Genomic DNA, 17,683 nt, shown 5'->3' on the forward strand with positions numbered 1-17,683 from the left:
AAGACTTGACACATTTTTTTTTTTGGTATTTCATTGGCACAACAACCTTACAAGGAAGGCAGTATTATTTTCCTATCTAATAGGTGAGAAAATTGAGGCACAGATAGTTAAAGTAATTCACTTGCCTGAAGTTATATTACTGAGTGCTCGAGTGCTTCTACAAAACTCTTGCCAGCCAGTCAACAAACATTTATTGTGCACCTACTGTGTACCAGATGCTTAAACCCATGATGTGCCTGGGAGAAAGAGGGCTCTGGCTGTGTCTTTGTCCCTGCAGGCCCACCTGTCTGCCCTTGACTCACCCTGCAGGGTCTTGTTCTCCTTCTTCACTGACTCAAGGTGCTCCAGGGACTCCTCGTAGGCGGTCTTGATCTTGAAGCTCTCTGTCATGTACATGCGGCACTCCTTCTGTGAACTGTCCACCTCCACCTGCAGCTCCTCACACTTCTGCTGCCACTCAGCCAGCATCTTGTCAAAGACCCGTTGCTTCTTGTCCAGGGCGGCAGCTGCAGCATTGGCCTAGGGAGAGGTGGGGATGGTCTCTGAGGGTCTGACTTTCCTGCCCCTTACCCCTCCTGCTGCTCCCCTCCCTTCCTTTCCTCTCCTTCCCCAGTGACTCTGATGACCACAGACTTCTTGGGGATTGGGATATAATTCAATGTTTATGGTACAAGCACAGGCTTAGGGAGTCAGAAAGAGCTACATTCTAGTTCTAAAACTTCTGCTACTAGATGGGTGACCTTGGGCAGTCTGCCTTACCTTCCTAGGCTAGAATTTTCTCAAGTGTAAAAAGAGGAATCTGGGCCACAACATCCTTCCCAGATTTATGACATTCACCCAATTCCCCATAATGTATTTCTCTATAATGTACTAATATACATTATACATCCATTGTCCAACTCAGAGATGGGTTTGGTATTATTTTTCTGTGAATCAAAGCTGATTATTCTTAGGCATTATTTTTTCATAGATTTTTCATCTTTTTCATAACTCTCTGGTAACTATATATTTGCTGCTGTGCAATACTAGGTTTTGTAAATTTCTGTGTCGTTTCCTAATTTGGGAGGAGCAAAACCTCTTTGGGTTTTAGGACGATTTTCTGAAGCCTATCCCATGCATGTGACCTTCTGCCCTTCACTGTTGGCATGAAGCAATGGTCCTGTCTAGACCAAGACCAGGTTGATATGGAAAGGCAGTGGATCTTATTTAATTCGGCTGAAGACTGGCAAATCAGCCTGAACCCCAACAATGCAAAGAGGAATATTTAGCCACACAAACTCTGTGGGACATAGTTTTTATGAGAGAATAGGGAACAGGGATAATATGTTACATGGATTCCTGGGACTAAGTTTTATCCTCGTCATGGGTCTATTTAAATAGTGGCTTGTAGAGTGTTCAGATCTAGAATTATGAGTATATATAAACACATATTCAAGCAGGAGCCTGTTTTCAGTGGGCCTGTATATAGATTCTGTGCTTCATCCTCATAAGCCACTGTTTCTTCCTGTTCACCCCAGACATGTGACCATCTCATCCAGCTCTCTGTGGCCCCTTTGACCTAGCAAATAGGCAGCCTTTGAGCCTTTGACCTTCTGACCTTTTCCAAGTCAATGGTGAGGTCCTCGACTTCTGCCTGGAGTCTCTGTTTATTTTTTTCAAGGGAGGCAGCCCGGGCCTGGGCAGCTTCAGCTGTCTCTTCCGCTTCCTGGAGCCTGGCAGCCAGTTTCCTCCTATGGATGAGGGCAAGAGGGGCTATCAGGGACACATAGGAGCCCACAGGCAGGGGGCCCGGGAGTGTGGCGCTGAGCTCTGGGGTGACATGGACAAGATGCAGACAGAATGTAGAATGTTTACAGGAAGCAACCACTGTCCATTCTTTAATTCAACAAGTTTTTGTTTCTATTCTGTGCCAAGTATTGTTCTAGGCATTAGGGAAGCAGCAGTAAACACAAGAGACTAAGATCTCTGCCCTCATGGAAGTTCTGTTCTAGGTGGGACAGACAATACACAACATACAGACATAGCACTACGGAGAAAAGAAAGCAGGGAAGGGGACACATGCGCAAAGGCCCCAGGGAGGGTAGGTGAAGGCCCTGTGGGTGTCTGGGGTGGAGATTCCAGGCAGAGAGAGGTGAGGGACGAGATTTAGGTTTAGCCGGGAGTGAGAGCAGGCAGCTGCAGGCAGCTCCTGGATAGCTCACAGTAGAAAATAGAAAAGGGCTGGGGGCAGGAGGGGGGAGTTACAGGAAGGCAATTTAGGCTCCATCTGTGAAGATCTTTAGATAAAAGATTGGTGTCAGCTGGAAGGCACAGTGGTTACTGCTGTCCTGTCACCACAAATTCCAGTGAGTGGAAGGCACAGCAAGGAGGCACAGGGCTCCCATGCCGGGCTTCCCTGGGTGGGTGGGCCCATGGCACCCAAGCAGCCTCTTATGCAAGAGGCCTGCTCAGAGCCACATCCATGCGTCCACTTTTATTTCCTCAGGCCCTTCAAGCAGAGTGCCCACTTCTCTGGTTTGTGAATGAGGACTTGAGGACATTTACCACAGAGCTGGGGAAAGGCAGAGTAGAAGCCTTAGCCACGGAGTGTGGTCTGTGTACTGCCAGCATCACAGAGAGGCTCCACCCCAGACCCACCAGGCCTGTGGAGGCTTCCTAAGCACTTCAGAGGCAGAGGAGCTGCCTGGAGGGGGAGCCCCTGCTCCTGACTTCCCTGCCTGACCTAGCACTTAGGGCGGAGGATGAGGTAAGAGAGCCTTTGACGATGGAACCTGAAGGTTGGTGGTGAGTGAGCTCCCCTTTCTAGACACTCATCCCTCCTTTAGAGCAGGGGTCCTCAAACTACGGCCCGCGGGCCACATGCAAATACAAATATTGTATTTGTTCCTGTTTTGTTTTTTTACTTCAAAATAAGATATGTGCAGTGTGCATAGGAATTTGTTCATAATTTTTTTTTAAACTATAGTCCGGCCCTCCAACGGTCTGAGGGACAGTGAACTGGCCCCCTGTTTGAAAAGTTTGAGGACCCCTGCTTTAGAGGAACCTGTAAACTGCCTTCTTCTGGTCTCAGCTGTGGCTGATGGTGGTGAGATCCCCAGGGCCCACCCGCCCGCTTGGCCTTCCTGGCCCCTGGCATAGTTGAGCTCACTTGGTCTCCTCCAGCTCCTCAGTCCTTTGGATGGCATCAGTCTCATACTTGGTCCTCCAGGTGGTCACCTCGGTGTTGAGTTTGGACACTAGGCGCTGCAGCTCCGTCTTGCCTCCCTGCTCCTCCTCCAGCTGCTCCTTCAGCAAGTCCAGGTCGTGCTTGGTGTTGGCGAGACTCACCACAGCTGTGCTGCGAGACTGTGGAGACCACACGAGCCTGTCAGAGGCCTGCCAGTCTCTCCACGGCCCCCAGGGCCAGCACTTAGATACTTGTCATGTTGGATCAACAGTGCAGCAAGTAAAGGGGGAAAATACCACCAGGGTTTATTTTCCTTCTTTTTTTTTTTTCCAATTACTTTCCACAAGATACATATTTTCACTTAGTCATAGTTAACTTTTTTTACTTGTTAGTGGATCAAATATTTTTCATGTTCCTTCTACATCTTCATAAGCTATAACTTGCTTCAAGGAGGCTGCTCTGTCACCTGCACCCAAGCCCCAAACAAACCTTGGACTCTTCATCCAGCTGCCTCTTGTAATCGTCCACCTGTGATGTCAGCGATGTCTTTACCCTCAGGATTTGATTGAGTCGGCTCTGGGATTCTTCATATTCACGGCTCAGCTCACTATTTTCAGCTGGGTGAGAACGAAATGGGAGAAATATTGGATGAAGAACTGGTTCCTCAGTCAGATCCTAAGCTCCCTCAGGGCACTGCTCCCAAAGTGGCCGACTGAGTTGGAATGGGGAGCACAGTGACCACCGCACCAGCCACCCAAATTAAGTCATCCCAGGAATGGAGCAAGTGCCCAAGAGCTGCCAGCATCCAAGTGACTTGCATGGGGCAAAGGGCTTTATTCAAATAACAAAGCCCTGACCCTTGGCAGGAGATACAGCAAAGGAGTTCGGAGAAGACAGCGGGGCAGGGTGTTTACTTTGTAAACTGTATTTGTCACGGTCCCAGAACCTACTACATTCCCGTCACTGTGGACTGATTGCTGGGCCAGAGGACAGAAAGAGATGCATGAATCCGAAAGGAAGACCAGGCTTCTGGTTCTGCTCTGTAAGTCATTAGTTCTGTCACTTCACCTCACTGAGCTTCACTTTTATTTTATTTTATATATTTTATTAATTTCTTACAGAGAGGAAGGGAGAGGGATAGAGAGTTAGAAACATCGATGAGAGAGAAACATCGATCAGCTGCCTCCTGCACATCTCCCACCGGGGATGTGCCCGAAACCCAGGTACATGCCCTTGACTGGAATCGAACCTGGGACCTTTCAGTCCTCAGGCCGACGCTCTATCCACTGAGCCAAACCGGTTTCGGCAAGCTTCACTTTTTTCATCTGTCAAATGGGGATATTGAGTTTAAAAAGTATTACAGGATGTGGGAAATAAGGTCAAAGGATATCTGCAGGTTCTCTGGTGTCACACGAGCTTGTCTAACCCAAGGAGTGTTAACTTCTCTCAAGGAACGCACCTTTGTTTGACTTACTATTTGCTCCGGTTAGAGCCCAGCCTCGGCAAAGTTAGGTGTTAAATTGGATAGTAATAAGTTCCAAATTATTAAAGTTTTAGAGATGCAAAGGATTTCTTCTGATAGAAAAACAAAAACAGCCCTGGCCGGTGTGGCTTAATTGGTTGAGCATTGTCCTGTGCACTTAACAGTTGTCTGTTCATTCCTGGTCAGGGCACTTGCTGGATTGTGGGCTTGATCCCTGGTAGGGGGTGTGCAGGAGGCAGCTGGTTGATGTAGCACTTCTATATCAATGTTTCTCTCTCCCTTTCCTTTCCTCTCTGTCTAAAAATCAGCTTTAAAAATCTTAAAAAAGAAAATAAGAAAAACCAAACTCAGAGGTTGCAGTATTGTTGTCCTTTAGGACATTAACCGGTTTTGCATCTAACTTAGCAGAGTTCCTTGAGTATTCCTTTTCTCACTGATTATGTCAACCTCACCCCTCATGTTCTTCAAAGGCAGCTTTACCATTTTTCTGGTTCCCTGATTACTGACACATGTTCACTTTATGTTAGTATGTGGGTCATGTTTTAAAATGTTTAAAAAGTGTCAGTATGGCTGCCCCTCCTGCTGATCTCACAGGGTGAGAGAACTGATATGAAAAGACTTTGAATAGTGTTCTCCATTTTACACTATAAAAATGTAACTTGGAACATTCTGAGGGTAAAGTAAAATCTCCTTATCTCATCACAGGGGATGCGAATTTTCCAAAACCAAGGAAGCTCTGAGGAGAGGACTGAGGTACTCTTTCAGTTTCCTTGCAAATCCCTCTTCCGTTCCATGTACTGTTTTTTAGGAAGCTGCAGGGAGGAGTGAGCTCACCTTGGAGGCGTGTCCTGATGGCATTAATTTCTGCCTGGTTTCTCTCCAGCTCAGCCACTTTGGCGTTGGCTTCTGCTAAGCTATCTTCCAGCTTTCGGACATGGGCCTCGGCATTCATCTGCCCAGGAACAGTGCATTCAGTGAGGAAATATGGGAAGGCTGCATGTACCAGGGGAACCCAGGCCAGGCCTTTCCTTCCTTCCACCTGGGTTCCCCTAGTGTAGGTTCCCAGGTTTCCAACTCCTTGAGGATCTATATATATAAAAGCCTAATATGCAAATTGTCCCGTCGGGAGTTTGACCGGGAGACCAGGAGTTTGATCACTCACTATGATGTGCGCTGACCACCAGGTGGTGGCGCAGAACAAAGGAAGGCCCTGGCTGGTAGCCAGAAGCTGGGGAAGGGAGGCCCTGGCTGGCAGCCAGAAGGCCCCGATCGGCCCTGATCATTGGCCAGCTAGGGACCCTACCCGTGCACGAATTTTGTGCACTGGGCCTCTAGTATAGTCATATTAATGTAATGATAAGCTTAATAGCACACATTTATTGCCAGGGACTTTCGTAGGCCTCACAAAAGTGCTTTGAGGCAGGGATTATTATTATCCCCATTTTACATATGAGGAAACTGAGGCACAGTTATGTAGCTTGGCCAAGGTTATATACACAGTCTGTGGGGTCTGTGACAGGTTCACCTCGGTTTCGTTCACAACATCTAGAATGGGTGGGGAGCCTTTTTTCTGCCAACAGCCATTTGAATATTTATATCACTAGAGGCCTGGTGCATGAAAGTCGTGCACTCGCCGCGGGGGGGGGGTCCCTCAGCCTGGCTTGCACCCTTTCGCAGTCCAGGAGCCCTCGGGGGATGTCTGACTGATGGCTTAGGCCCACTCCCTGCGTCAGTAAGACATCCTTAGTGCTGCCTCGGAGGTGGGAGAGGCTCCCACCACCGCCGCTGCGCTCGCCAGCCATGAGCCTGGCTTCTGGCTGAGCGGCACTCCCTCTGTGGGAGTGCACTGTCCACCAGGGGGCAGCTCCTGCATTGAGTGTCTGCCCCCTGGTGGTCAGTGCGCGTCATAGCGGCTGGTCGTTCTGCCATTCAGTCGATTTGCATATTAGCCTTTTATTATATAGGATTCACTTAATATAATTCACTTAATATAAATTTATGTTGCTATGAAAAATGCTCTTAGATTTATTGAATTTTGAGTGCCGCCTCTGGTTGTCTTGGCAGGGCCAGACCAAATGATTTCACAGGCCTTATATGGCCCGTGGGCCAGACATTTCCCACCTCTGATCTAGACCTTGATTCAGGCCTGCTGGGGGCTCAGGGAATATTTGTGTAAGAGCCAATGCCAGGGCACCTCCTGTGGTTCTGGGAGGGGGCTTTCCTCACCTTGGACTTCTGCACAGTCTCCATGCTGGCATTGAGGTCATCGATCTCAGCCTTCATGACCTGCTTGTCCTTCTCCAGCTTGGACTTGACCCTCTGCAGGTTCTCCACGTGCTCCGTCAACTCAGCCATGGAATCTGTGTGTTTCTTGCGCAGGGTGGAGGCTGTTGCCTCACTCTGCAAGGCTGCCTCCTCCAGCTCCCGCCGCAGTTTCAGCAGCTCGGCCTCCCGCTTGCGATTCTGCTCAATCTGGGGGTAGAGGAGAAGCAAGGCTTAGCAGGACTGGCTGGCGTTGGTCTCCTTGGGGTGGACACTGCTCACCTGCTCAATGGTCCTTCGATATTCCTGTACCCCACTAATGAGATGCTCTGATTAAAATATCAATCCTAAGCCTCTGGGTGGTTGCCTATAGGATTTGTTTAGATAGTGTTGTGTGTTGAATTATGTTTCCCTTAAAGATATGTTTAAATCTTAACTCCGATACTTTATTTGACCTTATTTGGGAATAGGGTCTTTGCAGATGTACATAAGTTAAAATGTCATTCTGGATTAGGATGGGCCCTAATCTCTAATTACTGGTTGTCTTTATAAGAAGAGGGAAATTTGGACCCAGAGAGACACATAAGATAAAGGCCATGAGAGAGGCAGAGACTGGACCATGCAGCTATTAGCAAGGAACAGCAAAGATTGTCTGCAAATCATCAGGAGTTGGGAGAGAGGCCTGGAATGAATTCTTTCTCAGAGCCTTCAGAAGGAACCCACCAGGCAGCCCCTTATCTATAGCTCTTGCTCTAATGCAGTGGTTCTCAACCTTGGCTGCACATTAGAATCACCTGGGAGTCTTTTTAAAATCCTGATTTCTGGGCCTCATCCTCTGGAAATTCTGTTTCTTTGTTACTAATGTTGTGGCCCCACCCCCATAACAAAGAAACAGAATTTCCGGAGGATGAGGCCCAGAAATCAGGATTTTAAAAAGATTCCCAGGTGGTTCTAATGTGCAGCCAAGGTTGAGAACCACTGGTCTAATGGCTCCCTGTTGTTCTCTTAACTCCCTGCAATGCTAGAGATAGTCCCTTTGTTAATGCCCCTCATTCAAACCATCTGGGATGATTTTGTTTTCTGCCAGGATCTGACCCCAGCTGGACACCTGCTTCAGTTCAGCTCCACAAGGAGCAGACTGTGGCCAGGATGATGAAGTAACAGGACATGGAGTCCGGGGGCCAAAGGAAAGGATATCCAGCCTTCCAGTGATAAGGGACGCCATTCATGCTCTCTGCTCTAATCCAGGGTCCACATTTGCAAGAGAGCTGACTTCATGAAATTATGAGAGTATCATGTGGCTTCTGGTAGTCTCCATGATGCCTGCATGTGAGTTAGAGGAAGACACATTCCACCCCAGGAGGCATGGCTCAGATTCCAGCCCCCATTCGCCTCTCAGTGGGGTGCTCTTGGAGTGTGGGGTCACCGCACTGTAGTAACATGGTCTATATTTTCTGTATTCTGGTGCTTTGACATTTGGGGCTTTGCCGACTCCAAAAGGATGGCGCCTCCCAGGTTTAACTAATTCCCAGAGATAGCAAACAACTCAATTTCAATCACCACCAACCAATCTAGAGCCTCCCCACCCCCCAATTCCTTCCTTTATGTGGCTCTCATACTTTCAGCTACTATCTGGTTACCATAATCACCCATGGCCAAGTACTAGACAACTAGGGATGACCCCTATGCCCCAGAGCCCTCCAAAATGATCCAAACTAGCCAATCTAAGCCTGCTCCCATGCCTTCCTCAGAAACCATAACAAAGGCTCTTGCTCACAATTCCCCTTCCCTCTGCCCCCTGAGTGACCCTGGTGCTTCCCTGTGTGTCTCTGCCTGGCATGTCCGCTCCTTTAGGGAACTGTAGCAAACTTCAGTTGACCCGTGAACAATGCAGGTTTGAACTATGTGGGTCAATTGAAAAAATAAAGTACGTATAAATATACCCATGCAGTTCAAATCTGTGTTGTTCAAGGGTCACTGTTACCTCTTCAGTGGCAATCCCCTCCTCATCTTCTGGCCTTACTGTACCTCAAAGTTTTTATTTTTATTAATACACTCTATTTTAGAATACCCGCCCTCTGCATTCAACCCAAATCCTGCTTCCATTAGTGCCACTAAGGAGCCCCAGAAGGAAGTGGACCAAATCAGCCTCTCTCTTGCCTACTTTTATTACTAATCAGTTTCTCTTCCAGCTAGCCCCAGGAATTCAGCAAAAAACCAGCTGGTCTTTATCCCACTGTCTGTCATCCAGCACTTTTTTCTCCCGGTAGGCAGGCAGGATTGGGGTTCCCAGGTTCCCCGAGGATGGTACCTGAGCAGAAGTGGCTCCCCCAGCCTCTTCCAGCCTGTCGCTGAGGTCTTCGAGGTCCCGGGACAGGTCACTGCGTTGTTTCTCCACCTGGGGTAAGAGTGAATGACACTGACTGAAGCCATCCATGAGTCCCTCTTTCCGCATGGTGTTTGTGAGGCCAGGGGCCTGCGCCTGGGGAGCCACCACACGTGCTCAGTGAAGGATGCTGTCTGTCCCTCTCCTTGCACTGGGTGGGCCTTAGTGCCTGCCCATCCTGCCCCCCCCCCCCAGCCCAGTTTGGCTGATTCTGGAGTTTAGGCATCTTATGATTTATTTCCCACCATCTTTATGGTCTTATCTCCTGTAGGATCCCTGCCCTCAACCCTCCCTCCACTCTTTGCTCTTCCTTTTACACCGTTGTTCCTGTGCAAGTAGGTGCTATTTTATTGCTTTGGCCTGAAATGCCTCCCTGCCTCAGCCTGTTGAATTCAGTCTTTGAATTCCTAAGCTAATGTTGCCTCCACCACCTGTCCCAGGCAGAGCTAGCCTTCTCTCCTTGGTTTCAAACCACAAGCAGCATCTTTGCATCTTACATGATAATTAAGGTCCACGTGTAGCAAGAAACAACGAGGCCTTTTCAACTGGAAACCTGTCCTCCTCTCTGTTTCTGCTTATGGTTGGATTGTAGCTGGCATTTGGACCTTTGACTCAAGAAAGGTAAAAGCAGTATGTCATTTACCTTGGCTCTCATTGCCCTCTCAGCTTCCAGTTCTTCCTCCAGTTCCTCAATTCGGGCCTAGCAGAAAAGTAAGCAGAAGAAGAGGGTTGAGGGGGATTATCTTAACTCTGTGGGAAACTTACCCAGTTAGCCTTTTAGAATGGAGATAATGGGGGAGAGTATTATGCTTAAGTGAAATAAGCCAGTAGGAGAAAGACAAATACCATATGATCTCACTTATATGTGGAATCTAATGAACAACAACAAAATAAATCTTTATATATAAAAGCCTAAGCGACCATACGACCGAATGACCGGTCGCTATGATGTGCACTGACCACCAGCTCAATGCAGGAGCTGCCCCCGGTGGTCAGTGCACTCCCACAGCCAACCTCCCATGGCCAGCCACCCTCCCTCCCCCCCTCCCCTCCGGCCCACCCCAATCGGCCCTGATCAGGGCGGGGCTGGCCAGCCAACCTCCTGCGGTCCCTCCCTCTGGCCAACCACCCCGATCACCCTGATTGGGACTGGGTGAGATGGCCCAGATGGCCCTGATCATGCACCAGGCCTTTTGTAAATAAATAAAAAAGGAGGTAATGGAAGGGAGCTAACTGTCAAAAGCAGAGGGAACCAATGGCCCTGAGGCAGGAGGGAGGCTGGGATATGTGAGTGCCCTCATGGAGCCAGCATGGCTGGCCAGCATGGTGGTGGTGGTGGTGGGGATAGTGGATGATGAGGTCAGTGAGGAAGCAGCGGCGATTGTAGAGGGCATTTTAACCATTGTAAGGACTTTGAATTTAACCCTCAGTGAGGCTAATATGTGTCACCTCCAAGGACTGTGGCAATCTTGCTCCTCAGGAAAACTTAGTAGCCAATCAGCTGCTGTGAGAAAAGGGTGCAGGGAAGCGCATCTCAAAAGGCAGGTTCAGTCTTCCCGGTCCTGGACATACCTGGTGTTCCTTTAGTTTCCGTTGCAGTGTGGAATTCAGAGACTGCTCATCCTCATATTTAGAGTTGACAGAATTGATTTCCATATCCCTCCTGCAAAAGAAGGTTTGATCTCCTGAGGAAAAGCTCTGAGGGTAGACTAGTAAGCTGAGAATAGGGACTGGGCTGCCAGAGGAGGCTTTAAAGCTGCTGAAAAATACTTGCCCCCAACCCCCTGGCCTTCGGGGGTGACAGCCCAGAAGGACTCACCCTACAGAGTCCCAGAATTTATTCCACTGGCTTTTCATTCACTTATTCTTTCACTCATGCATTTACTAATTTGATATATGTTTATTGAGTACCTACTATGTGCCAGACATCATTTGGGGCTCTAGGGACACATCAGTGAACAAGCCAGACAGAAATCACTGCTCTGGTGCACTTTGAATTCTAGGGGCTACAGAATCACGTTAATGCTTTGCCTTTTTAGAGAAAATTTCCTCCAAAAGCTTTAACAAAAGGCTGTGTCTTTCTGATGTGTGAGTTCCATGTGTCAAGAAGCCACATATGAAAACTAAGATGACAGGAGGAGTAGATGAGGAGGATGGGCAAGGCCACATGCACCTTCTGGGTGTGCCACAGAAGAAATGTGCTGAGAGGCAGATTTTGCTGCTATGCCCCTCATAGCAGTCTGAGGTACTTTAAAACTGCCTTAGAAACGTATACTTCAAAGATGTAACATCCAAATTCTACTCCTTTTTCCTTATCTTACTCCTTATCTCCATCACCTCAGCCTCTTACTTAGTTCAAGCTTATGCCTGGACTATTGCAATAGCCTTCCAATTGTTTTCTTGCTTTTAGTTTTTTTCCTACTCCATCTTTCCTCCATGTTATTGCCAGAGTGATATTGATAAAATACCCTCTCAACTTGTGATCTTTGAGAGCCCAGTTTATAAGTTTCTATAAACTTTCTGCCCTCAGATGCATGCATTGCTTAATACAAGTCTCCTTTTCATCATCCAATTGGCCATGTCTGATGCCCTGTAGACAGGACAGCACCTACTCCTTTCTCCCTATAGCCTTCCTGGTGGGCACACTGCCTGGCACATAGGAGGTGCTGGTGACAGGCATGGATACATGTGAATCCCTCAGCACAGTGCCTGGAGCCTGGGACCATCTAGAAAATGCTAGATATTGCTAATATTATTACAGAGAAATGAATGACTGCATTGGCATACTTTTTCACCACCTCCTCAAGATCTAGCTTGGACCGCTCCATCTCATTGAGATTGTCAATGGTCATCTTCAAGTCACTCTCAGCTTTCCGACGAGCCTTTTCCACCTCTGCCCGGATTTTCTTTTCTTGTTCCCAGTTATCTTCCAGCTGTGGAGAAAGTAGAGGAGGGGTGAGTCTCGGTCCAGAACACAATAGGAAATAAGACTGGGCCTGGTTCCTTAGCTGTGGCATCAGAAGAGCCCTCACTTCCTGGGTGCTTTAAAACTGGGGGATGTGTCAGTCCAGCTCCAAAAATGTATCTGAGGACCCTGTCCTTGAGTGTAGAATTGGCCAGCTGTGGGCATTACCTCATGGATCTGGGTGTTGAGCTTGCTGTTGCTCTTTGTCAGGTGGTTCACCTTGTCCTCCTCAGCTTGCAGATCATCGAGGGTTTTCTGGAAGGAAAGATACATACGTGTTTCCCACAATGTACACAGGAGCAGCTGGTCAGACCTGGTTTTCTGCCATCACTTCTGAGCTGAGTTGAGTTGACTGCAGTGAACAGCTACTGAGTGCCTGTGCCTGGGTGCTAGGTGAGGCTGGGGCAGACCTGAGCACCTGTCAGCAGCAGGTAAGCCCTCGGGTCAGTAGGGGGGCTCTGGTTCTCCACAGGCATGTGGAAATCTGTGGGGGCTTCTGGTTGTCATAATTATTGGGGACCACACTGTCACTTAGTGTGTAGTTCCAGGGATGCTGTACCTCTTGTCTTGCTCTGGACAATCTGGCACCATGAAGAATAAGTCTGTAGTCCACATGCTTGATGTCCCACCCAGACCCTCATGTAAATAAAACAGCCATTTATCCTTTTCTGAACTTAGAACCCACCACAACTTTACATATAACTCAAATACTTTTTTCATTTAGTATACACTACATTTTAATAGAATGATCTACCATGAAAATTGAGAGATGATTTATGTATTGTTATAAAAATCTCCCGGGAGTTATTCACCGTTTTGTTAAATTGCAGCAGTGACAGCCGCCACACTTTGCTATCTGGGTCGCCAACACACCCTCCCATGCCCATCTATAGCCGTTGTAGACAGGCTCAGGCAGATAGCCCACTGCTCACGATATCTACTAGTCAATCTGCTTTATCTTTTACACATGGACAGCTCTATTATTTATTATAATAATAAAAGCATAATATGCTAATTAGACCAGACAGCTGAACGACCTTCCGGCTGACCTGCTGGACAAAGCCAGGGCTGCGAGGGCCGAGCCCCTTGCATGAATTTCATGCATCGGGCCTCTAGTTTATTATAAATTATTTTCCATTTATTTCTCCTTTATATTGAAGGGTGCTCTATTTATATTTTTATTTCAGGATAGTAAGAAAGTCTTCCAAAATAGTCAGTCTTCATTATTTGAGGATAATCTACCTGCCAATTTACCTACTTGCTAATATTATTTGTAATCCCCAAATCAATACTCATGGTGCTTTCATGGTCATCCACAAATATTAGTGGAATGGTGAAAAATTTGAGTCACCTGGGGTTTTTCAGCTGAGATCAAATGAGATGATGCCTTGCCTTCATGTTTTATCTCATACTGCAAACAAGTGTCCTTTTCGCAGTCTATTTAGTGTCACATTTTTACATTTTTGTGCTTTTTGTTGGTTATTTCACTGTTAAAATGTACCCACACACAGTGCTGTCTAGTGTTCCTAAGCACAAGAAAGCTTTGATGTTTCTTACAGAGGAAATTGTGGTAGATAAGCTTCATTCGGGCATGAGATAGAGTGCTGTTGACCAAGGGTTCAATGTTAAGGAATCAACAATATGTACTAAAAAGGCGCCTTTAAACACATACACACATAAAACAACATAATGTATTGATCATAATCATATGTATTATGTATTGATTGGTTAACAAAATGTTATGATCAAAGGCTTACAGAAACCTAACCCTAAATTTCCCCTAGGAGCAGAGTTTTAGTTTTTTGCTATTTCAGTGTGTGTGATGATTTTATAGAACATAACTACCTTGAATCATGAGAATTGGCTGTATTTGTTATAAGAAGTGGCTCTGGGTATTTGATATAGTTGAGTCACAGTTGAAGGAGAGGTATTTCCAGAGGCAGCTCAGGGGACATGCTGTGGATTCAGGTTTCAGCAAACACAGGGATGAAGGTCCATTGTCTGGTTCTGAGCTTCCACTCGCTCTTTGCACCTGTGTTTCCATAGCTAGGAGGTGGCCTGGGCTGGAGGCTGGTCAGAGCTGGCTCTGTATTTAGTAGCCTGAGCCTATAATAGTTGGGTGGGTCTGCCTGTGACCTCAAGACCTCATGTCTGTTGTTGCAGCAATGCGTCAGAATTCACTGGTGCTTTAGAGCTCAAGGTCACTTCCCTGTGCCCCACCTCGTTTTTATGACTCTGGGGATCACACCTCCCACTGTGCCTGGGGCCATCCTGACTTTTGTCTGTTGTCCCTGTTTCACTCTGAAAGCTGTCCTAGTTTGGGTGATAAATTATATGGTTGTCCCATTTATAACAAACCTAGAAGGAAGGCATCAAGATGTGACCATGCTCACTTCACTGATGAGGGCATTGAGATTTAGGGAGATTCTGTGAGTTTCCTGAGGGCCCCTAGCTGAGGGTGACAAATCTGAGGTCTGCCTGCTCTGCCAAGGGGAGAAGTGGGCGGTGCTCACCTGGTGCAGCTCCTCCAGGGCCCTCTTCTCCTTCTGGAGCTTGGCGATGGAGTCTTCTCTGAGTGAGAGGTCCCCAGTCAGGGTGCGGACCTTGTGATCTAGGGCCTGGAAACCCGGGTGAGAGAGAGACAGGTCTTTAAGGCTGGGAACACCTCTGGTGGGAGGAGAGGAGGCACTTGTTTTGAGAGAGGGTCCTTGATTTGGCTGTACTCTAGAGCAATGGTTCTCAACCTTGGCTGCACATTAGAATCACCTGGGAATCTTTTTAAAATCCTGATTTCGGGCCTCATCCTCCGGAAATTCTGTTTCTTTGTTACTAATGTTGTGGCCCCACCCATAACAAACAAAGAAACAGAATTTCCGGAGGATGAGGCCCAGAAATCAGGATTTTAAAAAGATTCCCAGGTGATTCTAATGTGCAGCCAAGGTTGAGAACCACTGCTCTAGAGTCTCCTGGGAGCCTGAGAAATACTATACCCAGGTCACACCCCAATCACCCAAGTCAGAATCTTGGGGGTAAGGGAAGCAATGAGAACCACTAGTTCAGGCCTTTGCTACTGAAAGCCTGGTCCTTGGATGATAGCTGTGGCATTGACGAAGAATGTGTTGGAAACATGGGTCCTGGGTCCCTGCCAGACCTGCCAGCCCAGAATCTGCATCTTATCAGGTTCCTGATGGTTTGGGTGCACATCAGAGCTGGAGAGGCATGGGTTTGTTTATGTCTACCTTTCCCTGCTCATGGACCCCATACACCTACAAGGTATGAAGCGGGTGTTGGGGCCAAGGGCCACCAAGTGGGCTCCCCCTGGAGCCACTTGGAGGGCATCAACTGCTTGTTTGAGCAGCTATAAGTGGCCCCACTCTTCTGATAGGGTTGCCTCTTCAGGGAAGGGAGGAAGAGTGAACATGATGCTGCAGGACATTCTGTGAGGGGCCAGGATGCTGAGGCTAAGTGGGCAGCAGGCTGATGCAGATGCCGGGAATCCCAGGTTTGAGGAGAACCAGTCAGGTCTGAGTGTGGATGGCACCATGACGGGAAGAGCTCTCAGGCCCCTTAGGCAGCTGCTCTAACAGAACTTTCTGTAACAATGGATGTGTGTTCTCAGTTTGCTTTGTCCAACACAGTAGCACTGGCTGCATGTGGCTATTGAGCACTCAAAATGGGGCTCGGTTGACTGAGGAACTGCATTTTAAATTGTATTTAATTAAGTTAACATAACTCCATTTGGTCCAGCTGGGTGGCTCAGTTGGTGGGAGTGTCATACTGTGCACCAAAAGATTGCGTGTTCTATTCCCAGTTAGGGTACATTTCTAGGTTGCAGGTTCAATCTCTGGTTGGGGTGTATGTGGGAGGCAACTGATCAATATTTCTCTCTCGCATAAATGTTTTTTTTTCTCTCTCTCTCCTTTCCTCCTTCTCTAAAATCAATAAACATATCCTCATGTGAGGATTAAAAAAAATATCCCCATGTAGCTGATGGCGAGGCTCCTGGTGTGACCCCTGCAGGGTGAGCGAGCTGGGATTCCCTGACCCTGAGAGGAGTGTGATTGTGCCCAAGGCCACCTCACCTGCTTCTCCTTCTCTGTCTTAGCCAGGGTGGTCTCAAGGCCCTCCAGGTCACGCTTCAGGTCACTGAGCTCCCCCTCCAGCTTTCGCTTGGTGGCACTCAGGGAGGCAGCTGTGCCCTCCTCTTCTTCCAGCCGCTCCCGCATGTCCCCAATCTGGCTCTCCAGCTCCATTTTGGTCTTCATCATCTGGGTCAGGCGCTCCTCCGCATCCATTAGGTTATCTTGTTCCTGATGGAAAAAAGAGCCCCAGTCAAAATTAGGGGTCCAGGCTCCCACAGGGGACCAAGATGGTGGGCAGTCCTTTGGCTGACAGGACGGCCCCCTCCCTCCCAATGTGTCCTGAGGTTGGACAGGGGCTGGGCTAGCTCCGAGCTCCTTTGGATTGTGTACGACAAAGTGACAGAGTGTAGTCTAGGAGTGTGGGCCCCAGACCAGTTGCAGCACCTGAGAGTTAGTTAGGATGCTAAATCTCAGGCCCCAGGTGAGACCTGCTACATCTGAATCTGCATTTTGATGAGATCCCAGGTGATCAGATGCACCTTAAGGTTTAATCAGAGGTGGAGCTGTCAAAAGTCACACAGGCAATAAGTGGTAGAGGAGGGACAACCTGGGGATCCACTGGGGTCTCCCCAAGATGGAGTCAGTGGTGTAAGACAACAACTGGACACAGAGACAGAAGACTGGCCCAGTTGTGTGACTTTTGTTCATGGCATAACTTTACTGAAATTCAGATCTTTGTCTACAAAATAAGGGAAACAACACCGTGAGGCGTAAAGGGATGGAGCTCATGAGGTGCTTCTGTAAATGGAAGATTCTTTTATTACTGTGGTCTCACTAGGGCCCAGTCTTCCCAAACATAAAATAAGGTTCTTGGCTGGAGAAACTCCTCAGGGGTGTTAAGAGGATGTGAAGAAACTATGCTAAGCAGGAAGGACCCAAGATAGAATCGAACCCCTCACAATTGTGGGTTTTCTACTGATGGGCTTGGGACCTTGATGAAGTCTCTAAATCAGCCGTGGGCAAACTACGGCCCATTTGAAATGAATAAAACTAAAAAAAAAAAAAAAAGACCGTACCCTTTTATGTAATGATGTTTACTTTGAATTTATATTAGTTCACACAAACACTCCATCCATGCTTTTGTTCCGGCCCTCCGGTCCAGTTTAAGAACCCATTGTGGCCCTCGAGTCAAAAAGTTTGCCCACCCCTGCTCTAAATGTTGGTCAAAGTGAGTTTTCTACCCTGTAAGATACATGTGAAAATTGGGTATCTTAAGGGGTGTTTGTGAGGGTCCAATCAGAGAAGGATCCTTGGTAAACCAGGAGGGTCACAGCAGTGA

The 17,683-nt window shown here is 47.8% G+C and overlaps 1 protein-coding gene across 1 annotated transcript in view; it reads right to left on the reverse strand.

Moving 5' to 3' along the window:
• The window catches only part of LOC102437321 (myosin-16), a 54,842-nt gene that overhangs the window by 11,626 nt on the left and 25,533 nt on the right, over positions 1-17,683 (reverse strand). Inside the window, exons 22-34 of the mRNA XM_006081066.3 lie at positions 16,345-16,572; positions 14,776-14,880; positions 12,431-12,517; positions 12,085-12,230; positions 10,870-10,960; positions 9,941-9,997; positions 9,223-9,309; positions 6,876-7,121; positions 5,484-5,601; positions 3,656-3,783; positions 3,149-3,345; positions 1,598-1,730; positions 303-519 (exon numbers count right to left, since the gene is read on the reverse strand). Coding sequence (XP_006081128.1) covers positions 303-519; positions 1,598-1,730; positions 3,149-3,345; positions 3,656-3,783; positions 5,484-5,601; positions 6,876-7,121; positions 9,223-9,309; positions 9,941-9,997; positions 10,870-10,960; positions 12,085-12,230; positions 12,431-12,517; positions 14,776-14,880; positions 16,345-16,572 — 1,840 coding nt within the window. The remainder of the gene's footprint in view (positions 1-302; positions 520-1,597; positions 1,731-3,148; positions 3,346-3,655; positions 3,784-5,483; positions 5,602-6,875; positions 7,122-9,222; positions 9,310-9,940; positions 9,998-10,869; positions 10,961-12,084; positions 12,231-12,430; positions 12,518-14,775; positions 14,881-16,344; positions 16,573-17,683) is intronic.

The sequence above is a fragment of the Myotis lucifugus genome, unplaced genomic scaffold, assembly GCF_000147115.1.
Source record: "Myotis lucifugus unplaced genomic scaffold, Myoluc2.0 scaffold_0, whole genome shotgun sequence".
NCBI lineage: Eukaryota > Metazoa > Chordata > Mammalia > Chiroptera > Vespertilionidae > Myotis > Myotis lucifugus.